The following is a 26,185-nucleotide window of genomic DNA, read 5'->3' on the forward strand; positions in this document are numbered from 1 at the left end:
TCACTGTAGGGGATGAAACATTAATTTCACTTTTCTCAAATGCACCCAAAACCACAACTCGACTACATTTAATGTTACCACAACCTCAACCTCAAACCCAACTTTTTAATAAGTATTCACATAAAAATTAATGATTGTTTTTGTTTCAGAGACGTTTTGCCTCTAGAAGTGAGGTGTGTTATTTCCACCGTGTGTCTTTGTAAACACATGTTGTCTCAACAACCTCCTCGTTGCTTAGTGTGCACAAAGCTAGTGTTTGCAAATCTGAGCATCACAGGCTTCGAAACTGGTCAGTTGCCTGGTTTTACTAAACACCACCTCCATCATTCAGTACACCTAATATTGTTCTATAAAATCAGAATTAAAAACTTCATTCTTCTTGAAAGAATTCCTTGCACTTTGTGCTGCAAGCAGATAAAACTTAATAAGATATTGGATGATGGAGAGAGAACTACATATTTTAAGGGATCTGAATAATTAAATAATAAGAAATGTAAACACATAGATATGTGTAATGTGTTTGTGTATATATTTGAAAAAATCTCAAAAAAGACCAAACATGCTTTTTCTTTACGCATTCTTAGAACACATCATGTTATGACAATTGGTGACTCCCTCAAGCCCAGCTTCAGGTGGAATTTGCTCATTTTGAATTGGAAACTTCTTGCCCTGAGTCCTGTCATGCTGCAATTGCATTACATATAAGTGTTATTTAAGCAGTCGTTCCTTTGTCTCCACTCACTGAGCTCTCCACCTGTCTGTCTCTCTGTGTCCCCTCCAGGTGTGTTGTATGTTCGCTGGTGCCGAGCATTCCAGCTGTGGAGAAAATGAGTTCTTCAACCAGACCAGCAACAGCTGCCAGGCTTGTCCTCAATGCCAGCCGGGACAGGAACCACACATGGTGGGAGTAAACACATGAAGCACACACAGGAAAGCCATTCATTAAGGCCACGCTCCTGTTTGTTTTCATTTTGAATTTAAAATAGGTTTTTTTTTTCATGTGTTTATGCACCTTAAATGTATTTTAGCAAATATTTCAATTCAGGATTTGAATAAACATGACTGTTCGTGACTGCAAGAAATTGACATTTTGAACCTGGTATGTGTCAGTTATGCTCAGACCACCCACCCACACACACACCCACACACTCCCCCCCACACACAGACACCGCTGCACACTGAAGGGTGTCCTAATTCAAATGAACAATCTCTTTATGGTTTTTTGAGCCCATTGACTTCCATGTGAAGGCATGCATTATGCTGGATGATTTGCGGTAGTCACATAGTGATTTAGTGTTCATCAGTCTGTCTGCAGACAGCCAAAGTAAACACAGCACAGGTAAACGCTTCAGTGGGCACCTCAGGGTGCCCCACCCGGCTCACAGAGACAGCTGCAGTCAGGAGTGAATTATATAGTCATTAAGACACTCGTGTCTTGAATTTTACTCCTCAAGTGCCGACTTTCTAGTCCAGTCAGTGGAACAAGAAACAGGAATGGAGCTACAGGAAAAAGTTATAGTAAGAAGTAATAGTAAATCTAAAATCATCACATTGCTTTCAAACTGTAGTTCAACAGAAATATAAGAAATGAAAATAACATGGGCCACAAACTAATGTTGTGTTGAACAACACTTTGGGGAGACCACTGCAGCCAAATGATTTCTGAGACTCAGACGTCTGCACCTGCTGACAGGTGCTTTAACCCTCAGCTCATTACCGTTTTGTGTTTTTTATTTTTTTCCAACCACAATTCAAAAACTAACTTTTATTTCACGGCTCAAGAACTGTTTATTTCCCCGAGTGATCGCCACTCTGAATGCACACGTGCACCAAAAACTTCATACAAATGAACCTACTCGTAATTATGTTACTTTCGGACGCCAGCATTTCCAAAGTCCCTACAGAACACTCAAGCAATAAATGAACTCAACAAGAAAAAAATAGTAAAACAAGAAAATTGTTGAAAATGTGGGGTTTGTTTGAGGAAAAGGCGTAACATTATCATATAGCATTATTTTACCTTAATATTATTACAGTGACTTTATTGTTAATATTAATAATTTACATTAGGCTAAAGCCCTTACTGCCCCACATCAAAAAAAGCTGAAGTGGAAGTGCTTATGTCTTGGTGAGGGAGTTAAAGGGTTAAGGTGCTTTTATTTACTCTATGATTTTTCCTTTTTCATTACTCGTGTACATTTTAGGGGCTGATTCATTTTGCCGGCAGCACTTTGTTGAACAATGGCAGTAGAGCTTTCTAATTCTGGGTATTTATTTTGGTATTTTCTATTAGCTATATTTTGAATTTTTAATTATTTCGTGACTTTTGTGAATTTTGTTTTTTCTTTAATGGAAGGATATGAACAAATGTGAGGATTACTGCATAATCATGGCTAAAATCCTAATGTAAAGTTCCAGAGAGGGTTTGTTTTCATAGTGCTGTATAGCAGCTAACAATAATGTATTATACCACCATATTGGTTCATAAGTGTAATATGGCGCTTTTTGTCTGCTTTAAGATGATCAAAATTGAAATGTTTCATTAAAAAATTAGAATGCCACTCATCTGGGCTAAGCCCCGGATCCTTATCCATCTTAAATCTGCCCCTGGTGTGAAGTGAATAATGAGTCCGTCAGTGTTTTACTTCCTTTACTGCGTATGACTCGTCTTTGCTTGTCATCTAAACATCTCTGGTGCTTGTCCATAACTGGCAACAGCCATGAAACCCACGGAACACCAGTGAGAAAGTGATTTTTTTGCTTAGAAAATTGACTACAGTAACTAAATTTGACCACAGGTTGTCATTTTTACTTCGTCTGTTTATTACATATTGCACCTTTAAAGAAAAATGTACATTACATGCGTTATGTTATGGGCGACAGTGACACAGAAGTTAAGTGCTTGCCCCGTAATCGGAAAGTTACCGGTTCGAGCCCCGCTCAGTTTGTCACTGTCACTGTGTCCTTGGGCAAGACACTTAACCCCCTTTGCCTGCTGGTGGTGGTCAGAGGGACCGGTGGCGCCTGTGCGCAGCAGCCTCTCCTCTGTCAGTGCGCCCCAGGGCAGCTGTGGCTACGTCGTAGCTCATCACCACCAGGGTGTGAATGGGTGAATGACTGATTGTGTTGTAAAGTGCCTTGGGGGGTTCCAGGACACTAGAAGGCGCTATATCCAAAACAGGCCATTTACCATTATATATGTTATGTTAAAAGTAATGGTATTTTACTCAGTTTTTAGTATTTAAGAAGATGAAAAACCACCCATTTTTATTGATTTTATTATTTGTTTTACTAATTCCTCCTGAATTAATTTTTGTCATTTACATAAAATAGTCATGATTGAACTCAGGTCACAAAGAAATACAAAACACGAAATAAAAGTAAAATATGGTTTTATATTTTTCCTTAATAGCCCGAAACATGAACTGTATTTTTGTTACTTCTCTACTTTGACAGATATCATACTGACAGGATTCATTTCTGATATCTTATTCAAATCCCACACAAATAGGGAACATCTGCAGAAGGTTCTGAACAGAATGAAGCAATAGGAGGAAGACTTTGTTCCTATTTCCCTTTTTTCTCTACATGTCATGCATGTTTCTCTTTTTTGAAATGTCGATTCTATTTTTTCACATAAAGTTAAAGTCCCATAGTCATCACACACTGGTGAAATTCATCTCCCCGTTTCACCCAACCCCGTGGGGAGCGGTGAGCTGCAGCAGTGGCTGTGCTCGGGAACTTTTTGGTGGTTTTACCTCCAATCCAAGCCCTTTAAGGATGAGCGTCAAGCAGGGAGGCATTGGGTCTTTGGTATCATCCGACCGGGATTGGAACCCCGATCTCCCAGTCCCAGGATCAGACACTGAGAAGGTATATAGAACGCCCCTTCTACAATTTGTCGAGTTTTAACTTAATCAGATGATTCACTTGACTCGTAGAACAGAGAGGGTTAGTCTGCTGGAGTAATTCCTGAGCAAAACCTTCCTAAAATTAAACAAAATCACTGAGATGAGAGGCTCCTTGACACTTTCTCCTGCCTGTTTGATTCTCTGTGTGCCACAGCCTGTAATTCACATGTTCTTCTATTTTCCTGGGGTCTTTTTTTGTGCGTGAGCATGTGTTGTGACCTGCTTTTAATCCTCACATCAGAGACGTCAAAAGTACATGCCCACACACACTTAGATACATCACATAATGACAAAGGTCATTGAAGCTCCCTTTCAAAAGAAACTTCTTAAGATTCATGAGTATAAACACAGAAAAATACGTTTTTTAATCTAACGAGTGACAAAAGTGAATTTTGCACAAAAAAAAACTGTTCAGCATCAAATGCATGTTTTCATGTTGGTTTGGAATGTATTTCACTTTCCTCCTGTATTTCTTTTCCCAACTTCCCAGATGACAGCTTAAAGCAGAAATCTGGAGTCCCCCCCCTTTCAGGAATTTTGTTAGTCTAGTAGCAAAAACAGGACCAGTTTTGTGTCTTGCCAATCACAGCGCTCTACGTTTGGGCTGGGCAGGCTAAGCACCAGAGCTGCGATGGAGAAAAACTACCAAGATGGCGCCGGCTCAGGAACAACGCTCATTTAAAAAGCTTTGGCATCAATCAACTTTGGACGTTTTAGACTTGGGCCTTTCTTTGATACATGAACAGATAGAAGCCTCTTTTTTTTTGATAAAGGATGTATTTGCTTCTTCTTCTTCGATGGTGAATGGCGGACTGCCCAGTTGACTGATTGCCGTAGAAATGAATATACCACGTTGTTTATTTAGCAGTTTTGTTCTTGGGCTGGGCGACATGACCTCAAACCTATAATGCCATATCATCTGAAGCATGTGCAATAACCATATTCATTGCAATATATTTTTCCTCTGTTTATATATGTCAAAATGACATGCTTTTAAAAATCCTCATATGGCAAATATACTGCAGAACAATAAAGACGTCCAAAAAGTGTAGAATACTCCTCCTCCTCCGCCCACTCCATGCTTGCAGTCACCGCCATTCTGTTGTCCCAATGTCAGCGCAGGTGCACATCGTAGTGATGCCATGTGTTACTGCGATATCACAATAGAGCCAAAAACTCTATCATTACCCAATTTTATATTGTTTCTACCTTATGTCGTTATATTGCCCACCCCTATTTTGTACCATCCATCCATCCATGAGGCCCAGACTTGCCTCTCTTCAGCTACTTGGGCCAGCTCCTCTGGGGAAATCCTGAGGCGTTGTCAGGACAGATGAGAAACATTTAGTCCAAGGTCTTCCATTAGGTCTCCTCCCGGCTGGACGAGCCTGCAAAACCTCACCAGGGAGGCATGTAGAAGACATCCTAACAAGATGCCTGAACCGCCTCAACTGGCTCCTCCAGGGCTGACCCAAGCCTTTGTGGGGCCTTAAAGAGCAAGTCACCCCCAAATCCACTTTTTTTTTTTGCTGATAAACTATATAAATGAGTGTCTAATCTTGCTGTAGACATGTGTAGTCAATAATTTGACACTTAAGTGCATCTTATTCAAAATTTAAATGTTCTGCCTAAAACTGTCAGTGTTGAGCCCTCTTTAGGTAAAAACTCTGCACTGAATTTGAATTTAAATCTACCATCACTCTTGGTTAATAGGTACACTGTGACGTTAGGTGGTACATTATGATGTCACAATGTGGTTGTGAGCCTGTGTGTGTGTATTTGTTAGTGGCTCCACCCCCGCAGTCTGCCAGGCAACAGCATTTGTTGAAATTTTCAAACAGGAAGTGGGCGTGGAGTAAGACTCAGGTAGGCGGTGGCTTGCTCTTCAAGCAAGATTTCTTTTGGAGCCCTCCATACCAACAAGTCAACACCAGATCATTCATTCATCATTCCTTGGCTAAACTATGTGTGTAACATACCCGCTATCGTTAGCATCATTTGTAAGCAGCTTACATCATATCAGTGTCATTACGGCTTTTAATTTAATCTTTACAGGAGTAACGAACCAACTAAAATGCTCTAAATTATTTGTATTTCCCAATGCAGTGTTGCGGAAGTGTGATATAATAATTTCAATATGTGAAAGTAGCTTCAGCAAACACTGAATTTATTGTAAAAAAGTAAAGTTTACTGTTTTCTGCTCCTGAAATTAGGACTACATGTGTAGAATGTGTAATCACTACACCATAATACCAAAAGACAATATAGAAAGTAATATTTACATATTTTCCTTGTGTAATATCATTTAGTTTTCATTATTTAAAGTTATGAAAACATTTTTTCTCAAGTCATTTTGGTGATTTTTGGTGGGCCCCATGGTGGTGTGGGGGCCCCAAGCAGTCACATAATCTGTGCAAGCCTTGGGCCGGCTCTGGGCTCCTCTCGATGTGGATATATTTACCATATTTGGGATGGTTTGTGAGGCTGGAATTATGTTTGACTTTTTAGAAATCCGTAAAAATAATAGTTTCTAATTATTTTTGCTAAGCAACCCCAACCCTACCCCATTCCATAGACAATTTGAATTGAGCGTCACTTGGCATTGGCCAATAGTGTTAGACATTCGCTTACATACAGATGTCGACCACAGAGCGTTTGCAGAAGTACCTAGACTAATGCAGAGTTTTCAACATTTATGGACATGAATGAACAGCATAATGTGAGAATATTTGTAAAACAGTGTGTTTTTGCTCGTTTGGACGGCGAAAGGTGCGTGTTCACAAACGAGAGGCGTTGGTTCCAGCCGTAATCATGGAAGTAGGGAAAGTGGCTTGAGGTGCAATACATTTCTCCCCCTCTAGATGGTGTCCTCTGAGAAAAAAACCTGTGGATATTTACTAGAGGCGCTGAAAAACATCGATTCAAGTCTGAATCGAGATTCTTAATTATAAAGGTTCAGAATCGATCCCAAGAACTCAAATGTTTGGCATGTTACCGGTTTGAGATGCACTTTTGTCTGTTTTTTTATCTTTGTTAGGAAAGTTAGTTCTCCGATTACTTTTGTGGTCCCATAAATTGAGATGATTTATTTTTCAGTCTGCTGATAAGAGGGCACTTGAATGCAATTTTTTCCATACTCAGAAATTTGAGATATTCTCATATTTATTTTCTAAGTTGATAAGTGAGCACTCAGGATTACTCATGTATTTATTTTAAGTTATTGATAAATGAGGGAACACATTTTCCTTTGTAAGAAATCTGAGGCACTTTTTTAAAACAGGTCGAGGACACAAATGTTAAACTTGTTTCCACTTGAAAAGTATTTGACCGTATTACTTTCAAAGCCACTGTTAGATAACTACAGATTTGTTATATTTTACAAGGTAAGCACAAATAAATGCCTTTTGGCCAAAAGATTGCTTCTGTTTACAGTTTTAGAATCACTTTATTTGACCTTGTAAATCTGCATTTTTTTAGCATAACCAGTAAGTACAATAAAAATTTCCCATAGCTTTAACTAACTTGTACAACAAAGTAGTTAATCCTGGAACCGACACTCTTTGCAAATATTGATTCTGAATCGAATCGGCACCCCGAGAATGGGAATCAAATCAAATCGCGAGTTGCTCTAATATTCACATCCCTAATATTTACTAGAAAGCCAGTAAATTGGAAAAAAAACTATCGGTTTTCAAATGAGAGTCACCAGGAAGTTTCTAAACAGCAAAAAAAAAAAAAATTACTTTTAATAGGAACAGATTTTCAGTCGCTCTGGAAGTGGTTTGAACCCATGAACAGAAGCAGGGTCTCAGCAAGCCCACAGAGAAAGATCCAAGATGCGTTCTAACCCAAAGTGACGTGATTCTGCTCATAGCTCGCTGCACTGTTCCATTAAAAATAATCACACTAAGACTTGCAGACGTCAAACAGAAGGGCGAGGATATGGGATTTCTTTAGGAGCCATCCGACTAGCCCAAAGCTACGGGGCACAGGCGTGTTTAATAGACAGATGAAAGAGGAGGCAAAAAAAGGAAAAAGGAGTATGTTTTTGTAAATGTGAGCATGTGTAATTTTGTGTGTGGCCTGTTTCGGCCTCCCCACTGAGAGGAAGCACCATTTGAAGAAGATCGATGCGAGAAAACATAACGACGAGTCAGTCGACCTAAACACTTCCATGCATGGAAAGCTGTGCACACATATCCTTTGTGACCAATCTGATTTCTCTCCTGTCATCTCCAAAGAGTAGAGCCAGATTTTCATGAAGGACTATTTTAGAAACAGATGTGTGTGTTTTAAAGAGTGTGTGTCATCACAATGATCTGAAAAAACAAACAAACAATAAATTGACTTTTTTTTTCTAGATGAATTTGGTGTTTATTGCTAAGTAAAATCCAAGATGTCTGTATGAAATAAAGGTTTGTGTGTGTGTTCTGCAGAACTGTGGTTTCGGTGTGAAGGATGAGGACTTTGCCTGCGTGCCGTGTCCACATGGTAAATACTCTAAAGGAAGGTATGAGATCTGCAGGCGCCACAAGGACTGTGATGCCCTCTACAAAGCTACTGTTCGGGTAGCAGGGACTCCAGAACGTGATGCAGAGTGTGGACCATGTTTACCAGGGTAAATCACACTACCACCCAACATTATTGACTGCACCTAGCATTGATATATTTTTTTCAGTGCAAAAAAACTGTCTGGTTCACTGTGAGAAGGTGTTAACCACACAGTTAGATCTTTGTTCTATGTTTTTTTCAGGCTGTTTGTGTGCACTTTTCTTTTAAAGTAATGTTAATGTTGGTGTCACAGACAGTTGTGATGTCACAAACAGGGAAAGTAGAATAGAACCACCTATCGCATGCAAGAGAGAGCTGCTGATGGAGGAGCAGTGGCTCTATTCTGAGCCCCACCCAGATATTGGAGCTTCTCTGTTTATAGAAGCCTGAGTGAGGTTGGGTGGGCGTGGCCAGTTCTACCTCCTTTATTTAAATTTTTTTAATTGACAGAGCCCCTGAAATGCCTCATTCTGGAAGATACTGAACATGTCAAGAGTACAACTGCTAAGATTGCTTCATGTGAGAGGGATTTAGTGCAGAGAACTTCATAAACATGTTTCGGATTGACCATAGAGCTATTATAACTTGAGAGAATAAAGTCTTCGTGTGTCCCTCTTAAATATAACGTGAAGTTTGTTTCTATGCATTTTTGATATGTAAATAAATGTACCCTTCTCCTGTATTGTGTACTTTATATCACTGACTGCAGTATAATCCCAAAGCATGATTCATCCACCTCTGTACTTTACAGCTGAGGAGGATTTAAGTATACCTTCAAAAACATTTCATTTCAACCCAGTTTCCTGGTACTTGTGTCCAAAATGCATCAAAACGGCATCAGGTTTGCGTAAATGCTAATAATTTTTTTTTGTTTTTGTAAGCTAAAGAAACAAAGATCCTTACGTGACTTTTTCTCATCTCCTCTTCTCACAATATTTTGAATGATTGAAATCTCAAAAAGGGTCACTTCATTTCTTTTACACACTTTTAAAGAAGTCAAAGTACTAAAAGCAACGGATCTGAGTCTGAGCTCTCTTTGAATTTTCCTTGTAGTGTTTCTTGGTCAATCACCACAACATGTAGAACACAAAAACACAGAACAATTTGTGTAACGACTGCGTACCAAATCATTCATTATGGCCAGAGATTCCTGAAACTCATTTATTATTGATTTCACATTAAATGAAATGCTTGCATGAAATTTACACATATTAACCACATAAAGCTGAGACGGGTTTCCATTTGTTCAGCAGCAGAATCGTCCAGAAACAGTTCCTCGGGACTGAATTTATAGTAGCTGAGGATGCTTCCGCAAATATATATATATATATAATATACTGTATATATATACACAGTATATTATATATATATATTTGCGGAAGCGTATATATATATATATATATACACAGTATATTATATATATATATATATATATTTGCGGAAGCGTATATATATATATATATATATATATATATACAGTATATTATATATATATATATTTGCGGAAGCGTATATATATATATATATATATATATATATATATATATATATATATATATAATATACTGTATATATATATATATATATATATATATATATATATATATACAGTATATATATATATATATATATATATATATATATATATATATACAGTATATTATATATATATATATTTGCGGAAGCGTATATATATATATATATATATATATATATATATATATATATATATATATATATATATATATATATATATATATATATCGTTTTTGTTTTTGACTTCCACAAAAATAGGCCACCCTGTTTTGGAGATTTTTGCCTGTTTGTTTCATGGAAGTAAAATGTATGATAAAGTAGGTGATGAAGAATTTGTCAGGGAAACGAGAGATTTATGCTCTGAAAATATTTTAGACCCCTCCCACACCCTGAGAGATGTTCATTGATAAAACATCCACCTGTCATCATTCAGGATGATCTCTCTCCTTTGTTTCAGTTCTGGGTCTCAATTGATCGGATGTTTTTGTTTTGATTGATTTGATTCCTACATGAGGGAGTTCAGTCTGGTCATGTCTAATTGTGTGCTGTTTATGCTGCACCGTACAGTCTGTGTTCCTGTTTCCTGACAAATAAAACAGGCCTGAACAGTTTGAAATTTCAGTTTAAACCTGTAGCTGATCAGAAGAATCACAGGTAATATTTTACTAATAATTATTTTCTTCAATAATACTTACTAATCCAATGACAATAATGACATTTGCACTGAAGTTTTTATATTTTTGCTTCCATTTTGCTCTGATTACCAAATAAAATATACAGAGAATTAATACAACTTTAGATTATTCATAATAAAACAATTTTTTTTTCATTTTAATCAAATTAATTGAGATTTTAGATTTATATCAAATGTTTTGGAATAAGTCAAAAATGTTCTCAAAATCTCTTTTACAATAAAATATTTTATCAATCACTTGTTTAGTTGAATTTTATTTTCTGAGTGGGATTTAATATATTTGGCTGTAAATTCTCAGGTCAGTCAACACTAAACAAGTACCTGAATACATGTTTGCTATTCAAACAAACTATAAAAGTTATTTAGAATTAAAATTATTTTTATCAAAAGAGATTCAGGATGTCAAAAAGTGAATGCATCATGACAGTATGCACTAACCAGTTTAAATCTAGCTGTTCCCTTTGAGGTGAACCATTCATAATCTCACATAAAAGATGAATGTATCACTCAGTAAACTGCACTGAGAATTGACAAGGAGCTTCTGGCTTGTGTACATGAGTGCACCTACATATGCCAAATGAGATTTAAAACATGACACATAATTCTGGCATAACGATTTAAAATGCACATTTTCTACGTGCGCCGCTAACCTGCAATCATTTCCATGTGCCTAAACATATTTAATCCATCTGCATGATTCCTTCATCATTTCATTTTCTGGAAAATAATTCCCAGAGGAACTGTGCTTTGTTTATTTTCAGACAGAGTGGTTATAAAAATGATTGGTAGCCTAAAAGAATCTGGGAAACAATAGATGCAACAGTAGGAGCCGCAATAGTAGAAGCAGAAGTGTCCGTTGTTCTTAAATGATTTGTTGTGTTCTACTTACACAACGTACAAAAACATTGCACAAATGGTTGCGACTTGGAGCTAGAATGATCAAATCTGATCAACGTTTCTGTCAGAAACCTCTTTGGACTTTGTCCGAGGGTTGAAATCTAAGATTAAATGTAACACAAGATGATATCTGATGGGTGCATTTCAAGAACAGATTCTCCAACATCTCTTTGGATTCGATGCGGTTCGGGTCATGCCTGACCTGAACCAGCATGAAATACAAAGTTTGACAATAATCTCCAGACAAGTGTGGTGATGTGGTGAAGAATGAGGAAAAAAGCATTAAAGAAATGTGCAAAAATAACAGCAAGAAGGTGAAAACTAAAGCTGAAAACCCTCAAAACTATCAGAATCACAATAAGTGATGTATTCATTAGTTCTGCATTCTAAACTCATAAAATATTTAACATAGAAACTATTCTATTTCTGTTGCTTCATCAAGTCTGATCTGCTTGCTGGGTTTTACTGAGCAAGAATGCGTGGCTTAACCTTCTGCTCGCCTGCAGGCTGTAGCTGTTCTGTTGCAGGTCTCATATACGCTCCTGGTGTCCTCCAGCCTTCAGAACCTTTTCCCTTTTTTCTCCATTTTAAATGCAGTTTATGACTTTGGGCGAAATTTGTACCAAGCTCTGCTTGCTGCCTTCAGGGCATCAATTATGCACTTTTGCATAGGAAGTCAAACTTTTAACCTCAGCTGCTCATATGTATGCACTGAATAAGTGTTGGGAGGTCACAAACACACTCCCAACACCTGCTGTCATAACTTTCAGGTGCAAAAATGTTTTTTTTTTTTCTGTGTACATTTTTGCATTTTTTATTACAGCAGTTTATATTATAACGTAAAATCCTCCTTGGAGTGTGTTTTGGCACGACGCTGGAGATGTGATATTTATCACAATACGGGGGAGACGATACGATATATTGCAATATTAAAAAGCCAGATGATATTTGCATTTTTAAGACTGAATTTAACTAGAAAACTGATGCCACCTGGCAGTCAGAGTTTAAATTGCAGCACACAAAAGAAATGCAGTAAATGTTTGCACTTTAATTCTGGTTTTAAATATTGATTCAGTATCATAACACACAATTATCAATAGGTTTTTACATCCCGACAATCCACACTGTTCAACAGTCTAACCAGTTGTATTTTTATGTTGTGTAGGTATTACATGCTGGAGACCAAACCCAGGAACCTGTATGGAATGGTTTGCCACTCCTGTCAAAATGCCCCACGCAACACCAAAGAATGTAAGACCTGGTTTTGTTTTCACATCATCTTTTCTCTTACTTTGCTTTTATGCAACATATTTTTTCCAACCATTCATTTTGACACCAACCATCACATCCCGACATCTCTCACAAGATTAGAAGCTGCTGAAAGGTTTCATGCCTAAAAATCAAAGGAAATAAAAGTTGACAGGTTTTGCAGAAACAGATGCTGGGAGCCTGGATTTAGTTTGAGGAAACAGTTGAAGGTCAGAGGTTGTGCTGAAGCCTCCCAAACCCTCTGATCACCGTTCTCTCTGTGAGGAGGATCAGTGATGTAAAGAAGTAGTTTGCACACACATCGGTGCCTCCTTCTTGGCTCACGGCCTCCCTAGCTCCTTGCTGCTCATCGATAACATCGCGGCCCCACTAACCACCACGCACACCCGAGAGCATGCGTCAATCTGAGCATGCACGAGTGTCGCTCAAAATTTCTTTACGCTCGCAGGACACCAAGAATGTGCTTGAAACGTGATTTTTGAATGGATCTGCAGATGCATCTCAAATTTCCAGTGGCAGTTTCTGACGACGTGTTCATCTCACATTTGCTGTGATCGTACAAAAACATCACTGCCAATTATTTTTCCATTTTCCATTTGAGCTTCTAATAATTAAATAACCACAGTTTCTCATGCTGGATGTGCCGCATGTGTAAACTCGCTTAAACGTGATCTAATCTAATGTTGTGTCTTCAGGTATTAAAAAAATTACAAAGTCAAACATGCTGTAGGTTCAAATCCCATGCCTTGGAGCTGTGAAGATATTGATAATAACATGTTTTGAAGGTTTTTACTTTGACAAGTGCAATTTAAAGTGTACTCTTTCTCACTAGTTGAAAATTAACCATCAGATTTAATTACTCGCCCCGTAATCGGAAGGTTGCAGGTTCGAGTCCCGCTCAGTCTGTCGCTGTCGTTGTGTCCTTGGGCAAGACACTTAACCCACGTTGCCTGCTGGTGGTGGTCGGAGGGACCGGTGGCGCCAGTGCTCGGCAGCCTCGCCTCTGTCAGTGCGCCCCAGGGCAGCTGTGGCTACATCGTAGCTCATCCCCACCAGTGTGTGAATGTGTGTGTGAATGGGTAAATGACTGATTGTGTTGTAAAGCGCCTTGGGGGGTTCCAGGACTCTAGAAGGTGCTATATCAAATACAGACCATTTACCATTTTACCACTCATTGCAATAAAGCTCCAATACAGAGGTTTTGCCCCTTTCAATAATTATGTATTATATTTTTAGAAATCTGTAAAAGTTATGTGGGCAATATGTCAATATATGTGTATATATATATATACATATATATATATATATATATATATATATATATATATATATATATATATATATATATATATATATATATATATATAAAGACCAAGTTCACTCATTTTTTTCAACACATTTGCAGTGCTCTCTTGTATATAATCCTTTGAGGGAGAAGCTCTGGTGCTCCTGTTTCAGGAACTAGAAGTGAGCCAGAACAGAGGGGAGCACAGCACGGGGCAGGATTTGGAGTCGTATCTCCTGATAATCGGACATCTTGCCTCCGATTTGCTAACAGCAACACAACTCTACCACTGACTCCATTTGTTTTGTAAGGCTGATGTTTTATCTCCACAAATAACACAAGTCTAGAGGAGTTCTGCCGTGTTGTGGAATTGCTAACGCTAACAGCTAGCTTCCACTAGCCGAGAAGTGCCCTGCTCTCTCCTGGATGCTAAATCAACAAATGCCTTTCCTGTCGTGAGCTAAGATGGGTGAGTTCAAAATTAACAATATGACTTGCAATTAAATTTTTCGAATCTAAGTGTTTCACCGTCCATTTCCTATTGGCAGCCAATGTAGGAAAAAGGGGTAGAAGACTATTTCATGTTTAGCCTACATGTTAAACTCTTAGTGATTAATCAATCCTCTTTCAAAATAACAAGTAAAGAACTGTTTATGGACTTGGCCTTTAAGGTGCATTACATTTATCCTCCTCTAGGGGTGCCATTTTACAAAAAAAAATTACCTTGATTTCTGCTTTAACTTTGCAAACGTAAAAACATTAAAAACTGACATAGGAAGAAAATGGTTTATCAATTCTTCCTCTAGAGATGAGCCTTTAAATTAAATCAAGCTAATTATTTATGTTGTCTGCTTGTGTTCCTCGTGGGTTGTTAAGATGTGACAGATGTGTTGTTAGAAAAATGAAAGCTCACCAAAATGCTCAGCTTGGTATTTCTGTCTCTCTGCGTTTCACTCTGCAGTGGGAATGATATTTATGGGGCGGTAATTGCTTAAAATCCCCTCTGAGTGTAATTAAAGAGCCCAGAAACTAATGTTATTGTTGTTGTGTCACATTTAATTAATGAGTGTGTTTTGAAAGACAAAATCCCCCAAATGCAGCCTGGGTCTGCAAGAAAGTGTGTTGTTGTACACACACACACACACACACACACACACACACACACACACACACACACACACACACACACACACACACACACACACACACACACACACACACACACACACGCCGTACATACTGTACACGTGCATAAAATACATGCCATAACTGCTTTTTAAAACAAAATAAGTGCAAGTAGGACCTGCAAAAGTCCCAAAAAAGAGCAAGTTTGATAGGATTTTGGCTCTTACTTACAAAGACGGCAGATATTCACATATAATTATCTAGTTACACACTATTTCCTCAACTTAATGTCAATTCATCAGACAAATGATTTTTTTCAAAAACACACTCTTTGTAGGTTTTCAACCCCTTTACTTCTGATAAATGTTTAAGCTGTTGAACTGCTTTTGTCTCTCCTGAACTGAAATCCTCTTAACAGGGAAATGATAACAACGTTTGCCAAACGCCAACTCTAAAAAAGGATCTAAAGCTGGGGGGGTTTATTTGCTCAGGGTGAAGGCAGGCTGACACTTGCCATGTAATCTGTAAATTACTCTGGCTCCTACCTAGCTATGTGTGTGATAATTAAAATTTTGGCGGGTATGAGAAAGATGGATGATTAGCATGTTTGTGCTTGCGCCGATGCTACTCTTTGGCAGGTTGCTTTATGGACCTGTAGGCACCGCTCCGGTTCCACATTGTCCTTCTGATCCCTACTGACCTTTTTCACAGCTGTACACCCAATCCTCCCTTTAGTTTCTGCTCCTTTTGTTTAGACCTCTAAGTACCTTGATCGGCCAGCAGGTTTGTCATTTTGCCGAGTGTTCAGCTTGATTAAGAGATTAAACCACAAGACGCTAAACAGAATTCCATTTCAGACTCACGTCCTCATCCGGAGAAGCGTAAACACATACCCGGAGTTGATGTCTGCAGCCACAGGGTGCTGGTTTGTGTGAGTGTGTTTGTGTGTATATGTGGTGACACGAGGCCCTGAGACCAAGGAAAGACGGCGAGGCACATGCCAAAGAGGTCTCTAGTATATCAACTCAATGAAAGACTGATTAAAAGATGTGATTTATGTGCTGCCGGGAGTTTACAGCTCCATTAGGCAAGAGGAAATTGAGTTGATGAAAAATCCAGAGGTGGAGGACTGGAAGCAATAGATAGATAGATGGAGGCAGACTGCTTTCCGCCATCCCGTTCAGTGGGAGAGAGTCAGACTTTAACTGCTGTCGGAGCTGAACTTTTGCTTTTCCAAAAGGTTTTTGCTTGAGATATGTTGTCGTGCAGCAGCATTCGGAAAACAAATGCAAACATACCATCCTTGATGGGTGCTGGCACATGAAGCTTGCCTCTAAATATTCACAAAAAAGCCAAATCCAGACATCATAAGACATAAATAAACTGATTGTTTTTGCTTTTCATTCATTTTAGTTTTATTGCTTCAAAACCCATTTTTTCTTGGTCAGTAATGATGATGCCTGGTTCACTAGGGACGGACATAGCAAGACTTTTATAGAGCCCGCAGTTCTGTCAATGCTGCATCAACACATCTGTACAAAACAATCTCACAGCTTCACAGTTTTGTTGTATAATCCTTGTAAATCATTACATTTTCCATGAAGACAATTTACCAGAACAAGCTGCTTAAAGAGCGGGTTGACTTGGAAGCCATTTTTTTACTTCCGAGTTTAACATGCAGGCTAAACATGAAAATTGCTGTCCACTCCTATGTCCTCCATTAGCTTCTGAGAGAAAACAGACGGTGAAACTCTCATTTCAGAAAAGTCTCACAGATCTATGTCACACTGTCACGCAACATTCATGGACTGACCCCATCTGGCTCACAACAGAGGAGGCCGTCGTTGGTTTAGTGTCCAGGAAACGGCAAAGAACGTCTCGATTAGTAGAAGCTAGCATTAGCAACTCCACCACACAGCAGAACGCCTCCAGGCTTGTGGTATTTGTGGGGATAAAACATCAACATTACAAAGAAAATGGTCAGTGTAACCCCGGCTTTCCACAGGAGCCGTCAGCTGCGCGAGTCGGCCGCGTCTCAGGAGCAGCACGTTGCGGCCTTTACGCGCCGGTTCTATTTTCTACGCGCGACGCCTCTGAAACGGGTCAAGTTCGACATTTTTGGGGAAGGAAAGACGGGAAGTCGGACGCGGAAATGGAGAGAAGCTACAGAGATTTTCAGAATAAAGAAACGTACTGCCTTCCGGTTGCTTTACTTTTAAGAAAGGTTACTAACTGTGCGGCCCCGTGAGAAGTTATCACCTAGCTAGTGGTCTACTTTGTTTTTCAGGTCCGCATTGGCGATTATAAAACGGACAGAACATAAAACACAAACCATGTTGTAGTTTTCTCCTGCTTGTTGTTGTGTTTACTGACGAAGTCACTCGTGTGACTTCGTGCTCGGTCGGTGACAGCTGCCCCCCTGCTGCTTCGCATCTCGTGGGAAGGGCCAAGCAGCAGCTTACGCGAGCAAGACGTGCTGCTGCAGTAACGTGCTGCTGACGGCTCCTGTGGAAAGCAGGGGTTAGAGTCAGGTTGCTGTTAGCCAATCATCCATCTAACTTCTACGTCCTCCTCCGCTTGGCATTCCCTGAAAGTGTTTGAGTTAGGCCTTCATTTATGTTGATTTTAATTCCCTGCTTTCATTGGTCTCTTTACCTCTTGTTTTACCCATTTGTTTTCTACTTTAATGTTTTTACCTTTTTCTCTCTTCAGTGCCTTGGGCTTCCTGACAGGGTCGCGGAAGGCGCTTTATAAATAAAGCTTTGATTGATTGATTGATTGATTGAGTGGTCCTGAAACAGGAGCATCTGAGCTTTTATTCCACAGAGTACACCTCACAAGGCATTCATTCCTACTAGAGACCTCTGCAAATGTATTAAAAATATGAGTAAACTGGGCTCATCTTACAGTAACACTCAGCAGCTAAACAGAACCGGATCATTTAACCGATTCACCAGCAGATAATGAACTGGAAGCACATCATGTTTATGTATTTGGTTAGTGTTTTTGCACATATATGAATCAATGTTTGTGTTTTACAGGCATGCAACCCAACAAGTCTAAATTAAAACCTCTAATTAATGCTGGCAGCACCACAGTTTTCCCTCATCTAAATAAAGGTAGGAACAAAATGACTATTTAATAACATGCCTGTTATTCTGTTTTTTGTCACCCACAAACCTACTCACATTCACTTTCTATTTCATGTCATCCACTGCTCAGAAGCTCCAGGACAGGGTCACCTAGCAACAGCACTCATTATTGCCATGTCAACCATCTTCATCATGGCCATCGCCATCGTTCTCATCATAATGTTTTACATCCTGAAGGCCAAGCCGAACAGCCAAGGTGAGGCCCACTCAAACACACACAGACTATCACATTAAAGGCTGGATTTGCTAATTCTTACAAAGTTTTGTGTGCTTGTGTTTTTTTCTGCAGCGTGTTGCTCTGGGCAAGTCGTGAAAGCAGTGGAGGCTCAGACTAACAAACACGAAGACAAAAAAGAGATCCCTGGTGAGCCAGACTCCACAAACAGACCCATGAATGAATGACAGACTCTGTTTTCAGGGTCTTTCCTGTTCTTTTCATGTCATGATCACAAATCTGTAATATTAAAAGTTTGTCTCCATGCATGGTGGTATTGTGGTAAAACCTCATCCTGCTTTTGATTCGACTCTGTCTAGTTTACATGTAACACAATCTTGTTATAGATTTGTGTACATGACTTTAACCCCACACACATTTCTGGATGCAAACTCAGGCCCATTTTCAACTTTGCACGTTCTCTTCCTGCCTTCCCCAAATCTGCATGACACGTTTGAGTCAGGTTTCTGAAAATCAGTTGCAGTAACTGAAAACAATTTTGTCCTTGTGTCTGAATACAAAGTTACCATTCCTGTTTTTTATTTATTTATTTTTTGCATTTGGGAAAAAATGTTTAGACTCTTCACTTAGAGTGTTTATGAGCATCATTATTATTTTTTTTTGGCATTAATTTCTGTTGCAGGCTGCAACTTTATGTATAATTTTAGTTTTTGTGGCTCAAAGAAGGCCTGACAGAAAAATAAGTTGAAACTTCTACTATTCTCCTATTAGCAATAAATTATATTCATTTTTAGCATTTTTATCCATGAAAAGATATAAATATTTGCTAAAATAGTAAAATGCTATGTGTTACTATACAAAAATGAACATTTATATCTTTATTTTTTTAGATAATGGTGAAATTACATCAACAATAATTAAAAGTACAGGTAAAATGACAGTACTTTTTTGTTAAGCTTTTGGAGATTGTATCCTTAGAGGGGACAATGTTGTGCATCCTTGTTTACTGCCCTGTGCATCTCTACTGCCCCTAAGAACACTCCAAGTGTTAAAAAACAAAACAAAAAAAAACATCTATTTGTTTTCTAAAGTGTTTGGTTTTAGGATTTATGTGTCTAAAAGGAGCCATTTTGAAAAGTCCCCGTTTGTGACATCACTAATGGAAAAAGTAGAGTAGATCCTCCTCTCACACACAAGAGAGAGCAGCTGCTAGAGTAGTAGTGGCTCTACTTCAAGCTCTTCTTTGATATGGGAGCTTCTTAGCTTATAGCAACCTGAGCAGATAAGGGGTGGGCGTGGCCATCTCCAGCTTGTTTTTCCATCAACCCTAGAACTATTAAATGAGTCGTAATAAGAATCGGTAAGTATTATAACAGTTTTGAATCAATAAGCTGATCATTTAAAATTAATTCCTTCATAAAGACTCACTAACTATGAAGATGCGGTTTAAAGCAATGAAGACTGTTTCTGTGCCGAACACCCTTTTGTTTTTGTGCTTTAATTATCTCCAATCAGCAAAAATAAACAGGACAACAGTCATGAACTGGTCATTAAAGTGTCTCCAGTAACTCCTCACACATGTTACTCTGTAAACTAAATACACACACGGGATCTGATGCAGCTTAAAACTGGATCTGAGGGCAAGTCAAACCAAAAAAAAGTACTACAAACACACAAAAACTAAACAGTAACAAGACACTCAACTCCATGCTTTAATGGCCAAAAAATACTCAGTAAAGCAAAGTTTAAACAGAAATCACCATGCAGTCTTTAATTATCACTAATTCTTACTTTAGTAGAGATGTGTTGATTAGGAGAAACAGTGTGAGCGCTGAGGGGTACGATACCGATCAAAGTTAGAGAATAGTTATCGCCTGATCAGCTCTGACTGAATCTCATCAAAATATTAATACAGGATCGACTTTGAATGTTTATGAATGTGCAAATTGGTGGTTTGTAGAATAATATATGTATATTAATGTGCATTGTAAAGTGTGTGTGTGTGTGTGTGTGTGTGTGTGTGTGTGTGTGTGTGTGTGTGTGTACACTGTATTCTAACAGACATGCAAAGTGATGAGTGTATCGTGATGGAATGTGAAGTTTCCAAAGCTGAAGCCATATGTTGCTTTAGGCGCCAATTCTCTTCACAATGATGCTCTGTTCAATTTCACTCCCAGACTGACTGACTAACAACTTGCATGTGGTGTGAATGAGAAAAAACACATATGGGCACTAACTAATGTAGACACACACATAACTTGAAAAACCGACCTGGTGAATATTAAATATACATATTTGGTCGTTCCTTAGACTTATGTTGTCTTACGTGAAGGAAAATGTGTGTGTAGGTGAGGGTGTGTGTGGGTGTGGTTGTGGGAGGGTGGGTGGGTGGGTGGGTGGGTGTGAGTGCACTTTGGATGACTGGTGTGGGAGAGAAGCCCATTGCTTGGAGCTCTACCGGAGCTTGCTGCCACTCACGTAGACACCGACATAATAAGGCTCTAAGATGAAAGACATAGACGCTTTAACTCTGTCACACACACACACACACACTCGTCTTAGAAATGCGATCATTAGGCTGTCTATCCCTGTCTGTAGCCATGATGACAGTCTAATTTCACATCATGCTCACAATAATTGTTTTATCCGTTAATCCAATGTGACGCTGAAACTTCAAAAGATTCCAGATTGTTTTCTACCAAATCATCCTAATTCAAGATCTGTTCTTCAGTTTTAAGATGTGAAAGTTACTCAGTGTCCATTTTTGAGTGAGATATAGTGAAAATGTGAGACTTTAGTGTTGAAGTTTATCTGTATCAAAATAATGCACCATGTTTATTTTTGGATTGTCTTGTTTTGATTAACACTTAAAGAAAGGTACAATTTGATGTTTACAGTTTCACACTGTTTAGATCTTTATTTGTGTCTCTTTGCCTTTTTCTTGCATTACAAATTAAAAATGTTCTGTCTTACAGAAAGTGCGGTCATCTTCTCCGAAAAAGAAGAGTATGATAAACTGAAAGCTCCTCCTCAGAAGGTGGTGAAAAGGTGAGAGATTTAAGCTCTACATCTGTGTTCCTGACTGATAGAAGTGAATAAATGTTTCTCTGAAGGAACGACACGACAGGGTAAAAATCACACAAGCAAGAAAACCAGCAAATACCAGACCCATGTTAGCAAACGGTTGAGCTGGTGGGATAGGATTCTTCCTGATATCCTTAGCTCAGTTCACACTGCAGGATCCCCTTTCTGATGGTCTTAAGGATGTGGATGATTATCGTAAAGGCTTTAAAGATAATCTTATCAGATAATCTTACCTTTTGTGGTGTGTTAGTGCTCTGGTCTGTTCATAACGACATCAGGACTGCTTGGATCATAAATCTGGGCTTTCAAACATGTTGGATTGTCTCCGTCTACTTTTTGGCGACAAAAGAATGTGCAATCTGTTCAGTATGATGTATTAATCAGAAAGCAAGGTGACAAAGGTGTGCAACATGCTAAAACTCTGCCATGTTTGTTTACTTTGAAGTTATTTTGTAAGATTTCCTGTCCAAGTGAAGGGTGTCCTTGAATGAAGGTGGTCTGTTTGTAGTGTGCAGTATTTTCAGAGTTGCCGTCCACCACACACTCCGGATCGAAACTGGTACATCCATGTTTTTTATCACCATGCGTGGTCTAATGGTTTGAAAATCAATTTAAACATTCTTCCATGTAAACCAGGCTTTAGTTTTGACCGCATTCAGGGATAGTTTGTTGTCATGGCACCAACTCATTAGCTGTCTGACCTGTTGTATTCAAATTGCTTCTTGTCAATGAACTCCACCATGCCATGTCACCTCCATACATGATGTGATCTATGCTAAACTGAGTGATAAGGATGTGTGTCATAAGAATGAACAGCAGTGGACTGAGCACACATCCCTGTGGGATACCTCTGCTCAGGCTGGTGATCCTGGAGGATTTGCTACTTATACTAACATAGTAGAGAGTGTTTGGTGGAAAATGTAGGATCCAGTTGCAGAGGAGATTGTTCATGCCCCATCAACCCAGCTTACCAATCAATTTCTGTGGCTCTGTCTATACTGTACAGGTTATAAAGTTCAGTGCTTACACACACCGCTTCTGAGCATTGTGTTTGAATCCTAGGTCACAAAGATTCAACACGACATATTCCTTCATAATTTACCCACAATCTTCTCATAATTAAAGCACCACAGAACAAGCCATTGCAGTAGTTGTTTTGTTGCCTTGGGCTCTATTTTGTGAATCCCGTATGTATGCACTGTGTGTGAGAGGTTGAATAAGATCAGTTGACTTTTTTTAATTAAGTAATAAAGCATTTAGCCCATTATGTGGCTTTGGAATAGGCAGAGAGGTGGGTTTGGATGGGCTTTGAGGCAACCCATTTTAGCCCTGAAGCCTAAACATGCTGAGAGTAGGACAGTGCGGGTAGTTGTCAGAGAGGATGGGGGTATTTATTCCAAGCTTCACATAAAACGCACCACCAAGTGAAAGCATGTTCTAGCAGACAACAAAAGAAAGATGGTTTGCTCACCTTTCCCTCATCATACTCCTCATCCCTCATAGGAGGACAATGGTGCATTATAGCTGCTTGTCAATGTGTGCAGAGGGAAGTGTAACTCTTGAAAATGTAGTGCTACACATAAACATACATACAGACATGTCTAAATGTTATGGTACTTGTAGCATGCATGCTTTAATTGCTACAGTTGTTCAAACAATGAAAGGGGTGTAAATCAAGAAAAACGATTTGATGAGACATGCGCACGCGCGCGCGCGCACACACACACACACACACACACACACACACACACACACACACACACACACACACACACACACACACACACACACACACACACACTCCTGGCATCAATAACAGTCAAAAGTGCAGTAATGCAGCATGCCAAAGGATGTACTAACTCACTGTACTAGTTGCCAGAGTGGGTGTTAGATGTCTGGGGGAACAATGGCATTTTGTGTGTAGGTTTGTGTTTTGGAAAAGAGTGTGTAACATAGAAAAACTTGTATTCAGTTTGAATCTCTGTCAACAAGGAGCTTTTTGCAAGAAAATCCAAAGCAGGCGGCGACATCGGTGATACAATTCTTCTACAGAATATCATGTTGTAAAATACAGGATTGTTTTCTTTCTGTCAAAGAAACAGTTAAGAAACATCATCAGACATGGCAACAAAACTGCATTCTTTTCCACACGATTTATTCGTTTTTGGAAACTGACTAATATTCTAGCCTGGCAAGCCATCCTATGTCCTAACCCTTCAAACGGTCTCTGCACACAACTGGACAGTGCTAGGACCAATCAGAGCAATGAACAATGTGACATATTCATTGCTACAGAAAATCAACAAGACAGTTCCCCATACACTGTTAAAGTAAAAGGGCCTCTATCTTCTCGTCCCAAAAGCAGTTTTTACAGGACCATAGCGTTTGCAAAACGGGATTTGCCGCGGCTCCCTGGGGAGGATAAAGGTCGTTAATAAGATCAGACCGTGGCGGTAATGTGACGCAATCGTGGCAGTTTTATAAAAGATTAGGTGATGGCGTCATAAAGGGGGTATGGGGGCGGTCTTTTGTCGTTTTGCTCCTTTGCAGCTCTGCAATGAAGCTCTGCCGTAATGATGCTAAGCCCACCCACCGACTCTCTACAAACATATGGCACTTACACACTAGCATCGGCTCTACTCCTTCTGGACTGGGCTTAGAGTGTTCTCATTTGGGTAACCTTGGATTTTCCCGCACACAACCAGATGTCTTTTCAGCCATCTTCCTGAGGTGGTCTGCCTGGAGCCAAACTGGTTCAACACACCCACTGCTGACTGATTGGCTGGCTCAAATTCATGCCTACCATTATGGAAGCATCCGATTGGCTGATAGAATCAGCCTGCAGGGGCTTCCCATATGCATGATTCATTATCATTCTGGATGCTGTTGAGTTAACAAGCCTCTGACCGAAGCCGTTTTTCTCTGTCTCTCACTGCTGCGAGGAGGCACACACACACACACACACACACACACACACACACACACACACACACACACACACACACACACACACACACACACACACACACACACACACACAAGCCCTTTTCAGACTGACATTCTGGAACATTTGTGGACAATTCAATCCGGTTTTTAACCGGAACTGTGTTTTCAGACACACCACTTTTGTACCGGAACTTGTCCTTTCGGCTGCGTTCACACAGCAGGGAAAAGTTCCAGATGTCTGACGGCGGCGGGGGGGGGGGGTGGTGGGGGGAGAGAGAATCGGACTCATGTTAAGAAGAAGAAGAAGAAGAAAATATAATTTCTATAGCGCCTCTCAAGATAAAAATCACGAGGCGCTTAAGCATAATTCTGCGCACACGAAGACGCATAAGAGACCTGGATGATGAAGCTCAATGGTTAAAGGAATCACTGAAGCGGTGTGAAGCGCTCCGTCGCGCGTCTAGACGGTACCGTAGGAGGCGAGCTGCCGTGGTTCGCCGCATGCTACAGCAGCGGGCTATATAGGTGCGCACATCGTCCCCCGGTCCCCTCCTCCTCCCCCTCCCTCTTGTCCGGAACTTTACCTCACCAGTCTGAAGCAGCCACCCTGTCCGTGACAAGTCCGGACCTGTTACTAGGGGCTTCGTCCGGATAAATTCCGAAACACGTTATCCGGATGTTTGTATTCAGACAGAAAGGTCTTACGGACGGATTCCGGAACATTTCCGTTTTTCATGGCCTGTCTGAAGGGGGCTACAGAGTGCTGCCAGACACAGCAAAGCATTCCTAAGGCAGTGTGGAAGTGGGCTTAGGCGGGCGACACGGAGTGGACTCAACACTAGTGTGTAAGTGGCAAAAGAGTGCCGTGATTGGTCTGACATTAACGTAGCTGAGCCAATAGTAAACCTGCCGAGGCTACAAGGGAGCATGGCTACACCAACCAGCAGAGCAAAGTAGTTTGCTACTGCCACGGTTTTTCTAGATATCTAGGCTCTGGTTCTTCCGGCTCTTGGAGAGTACAGACGCTTTTTTCCTCCACTCCTCCCTATCTTATCCCAAGGCTCTTTGTCTGTCTCTGGGTGTATGGCTGCTTCTGCATTTTTTTCTGGAAACTGGAAACTGAAATTACTAAAATGGACCAGGTCAGTTGGTCACTTAACGCGACTGACAAAATTTTTTCAATGATGAGAACGGGGAAGGGGTGCCCCTCTGGGACAGATCCCTCTGGGCATATCATGGACTCCTGGAAACAGTGGAACCTGATTTGCCTATCTCAGCTGTCTGTAGAGGATTCTGAAGACGTGTGGATATTCGTGGTGTTGGTGTCAGGTTTCCTGCTCTTTGACCTAGGTGGCTTCCTGGCTTACCAGAAAATTAACGAGCTGTTGAGGAATATTGGCGCTCTCCCCGAGCTCAGGGATGGATTACACCGCGCTGTGAATTCACAGGCTCATATAATTGTCGAGATGAGTCGTAAGCTCGTTGGCACAAAAGATGGATGCCATCAAGGAGCAAGTGGACGAATCAGCATGGATTAGGATAGATTAATTTACATCATTA

General features: G+C 39.8%; 1 protein-coding gene across 2 annotated transcripts in view; it reads left to right on the forward strand.

Annotated features, from left to right (window-relative positions):
• The window catches only part of edar (ectodysplasin A receptor), a 48,339-nt gene that overhangs the window by 16,511 nt on the left and 5,643 nt on the right, over positions 1-26,185 (forward strand). The window contains exons 3-9 of one of the 2 annotated variants that reach the window (XM_015966695.3): positions 782-901; positions 8,348-8,529; positions 12,755-12,840; positions 18,310-18,387; positions 18,491-18,616; positions 18,710-18,784; positions 21,571-21,643. In XM_015966695.3, the coding sequence (XP_015822181.1) occupies positions 782-901; positions 8,348-8,529; positions 12,755-12,840; positions 18,310-18,387; positions 18,491-18,616; positions 18,710-18,784; positions 21,571-21,643 (740 nt within the window). The remainder of the gene's footprint in view (positions 1-781; positions 902-8,347; positions 8,530-12,754; positions 12,841-18,309; positions 18,388-18,490; positions 18,617-18,709; positions 18,785-21,570; positions 21,644-26,185) is intronic. The other variant, XM_015966696.3, reaches the window with a different exon arrangement.

Source organism: Nothobranchius furzeri, chromosome 14 (assembly GCF_043380555.1).
Source record: "Nothobranchius furzeri strain GRZ-AD chromosome 14, NfurGRZ-RIMD1, whole genome shotgun sequence".
Taxonomy (NCBI): Eukaryota; Metazoa; Chordata; class Actinopteri; order Cyprinodontiformes; family Nothobranchiidae; genus Nothobranchius; species Nothobranchius furzeri.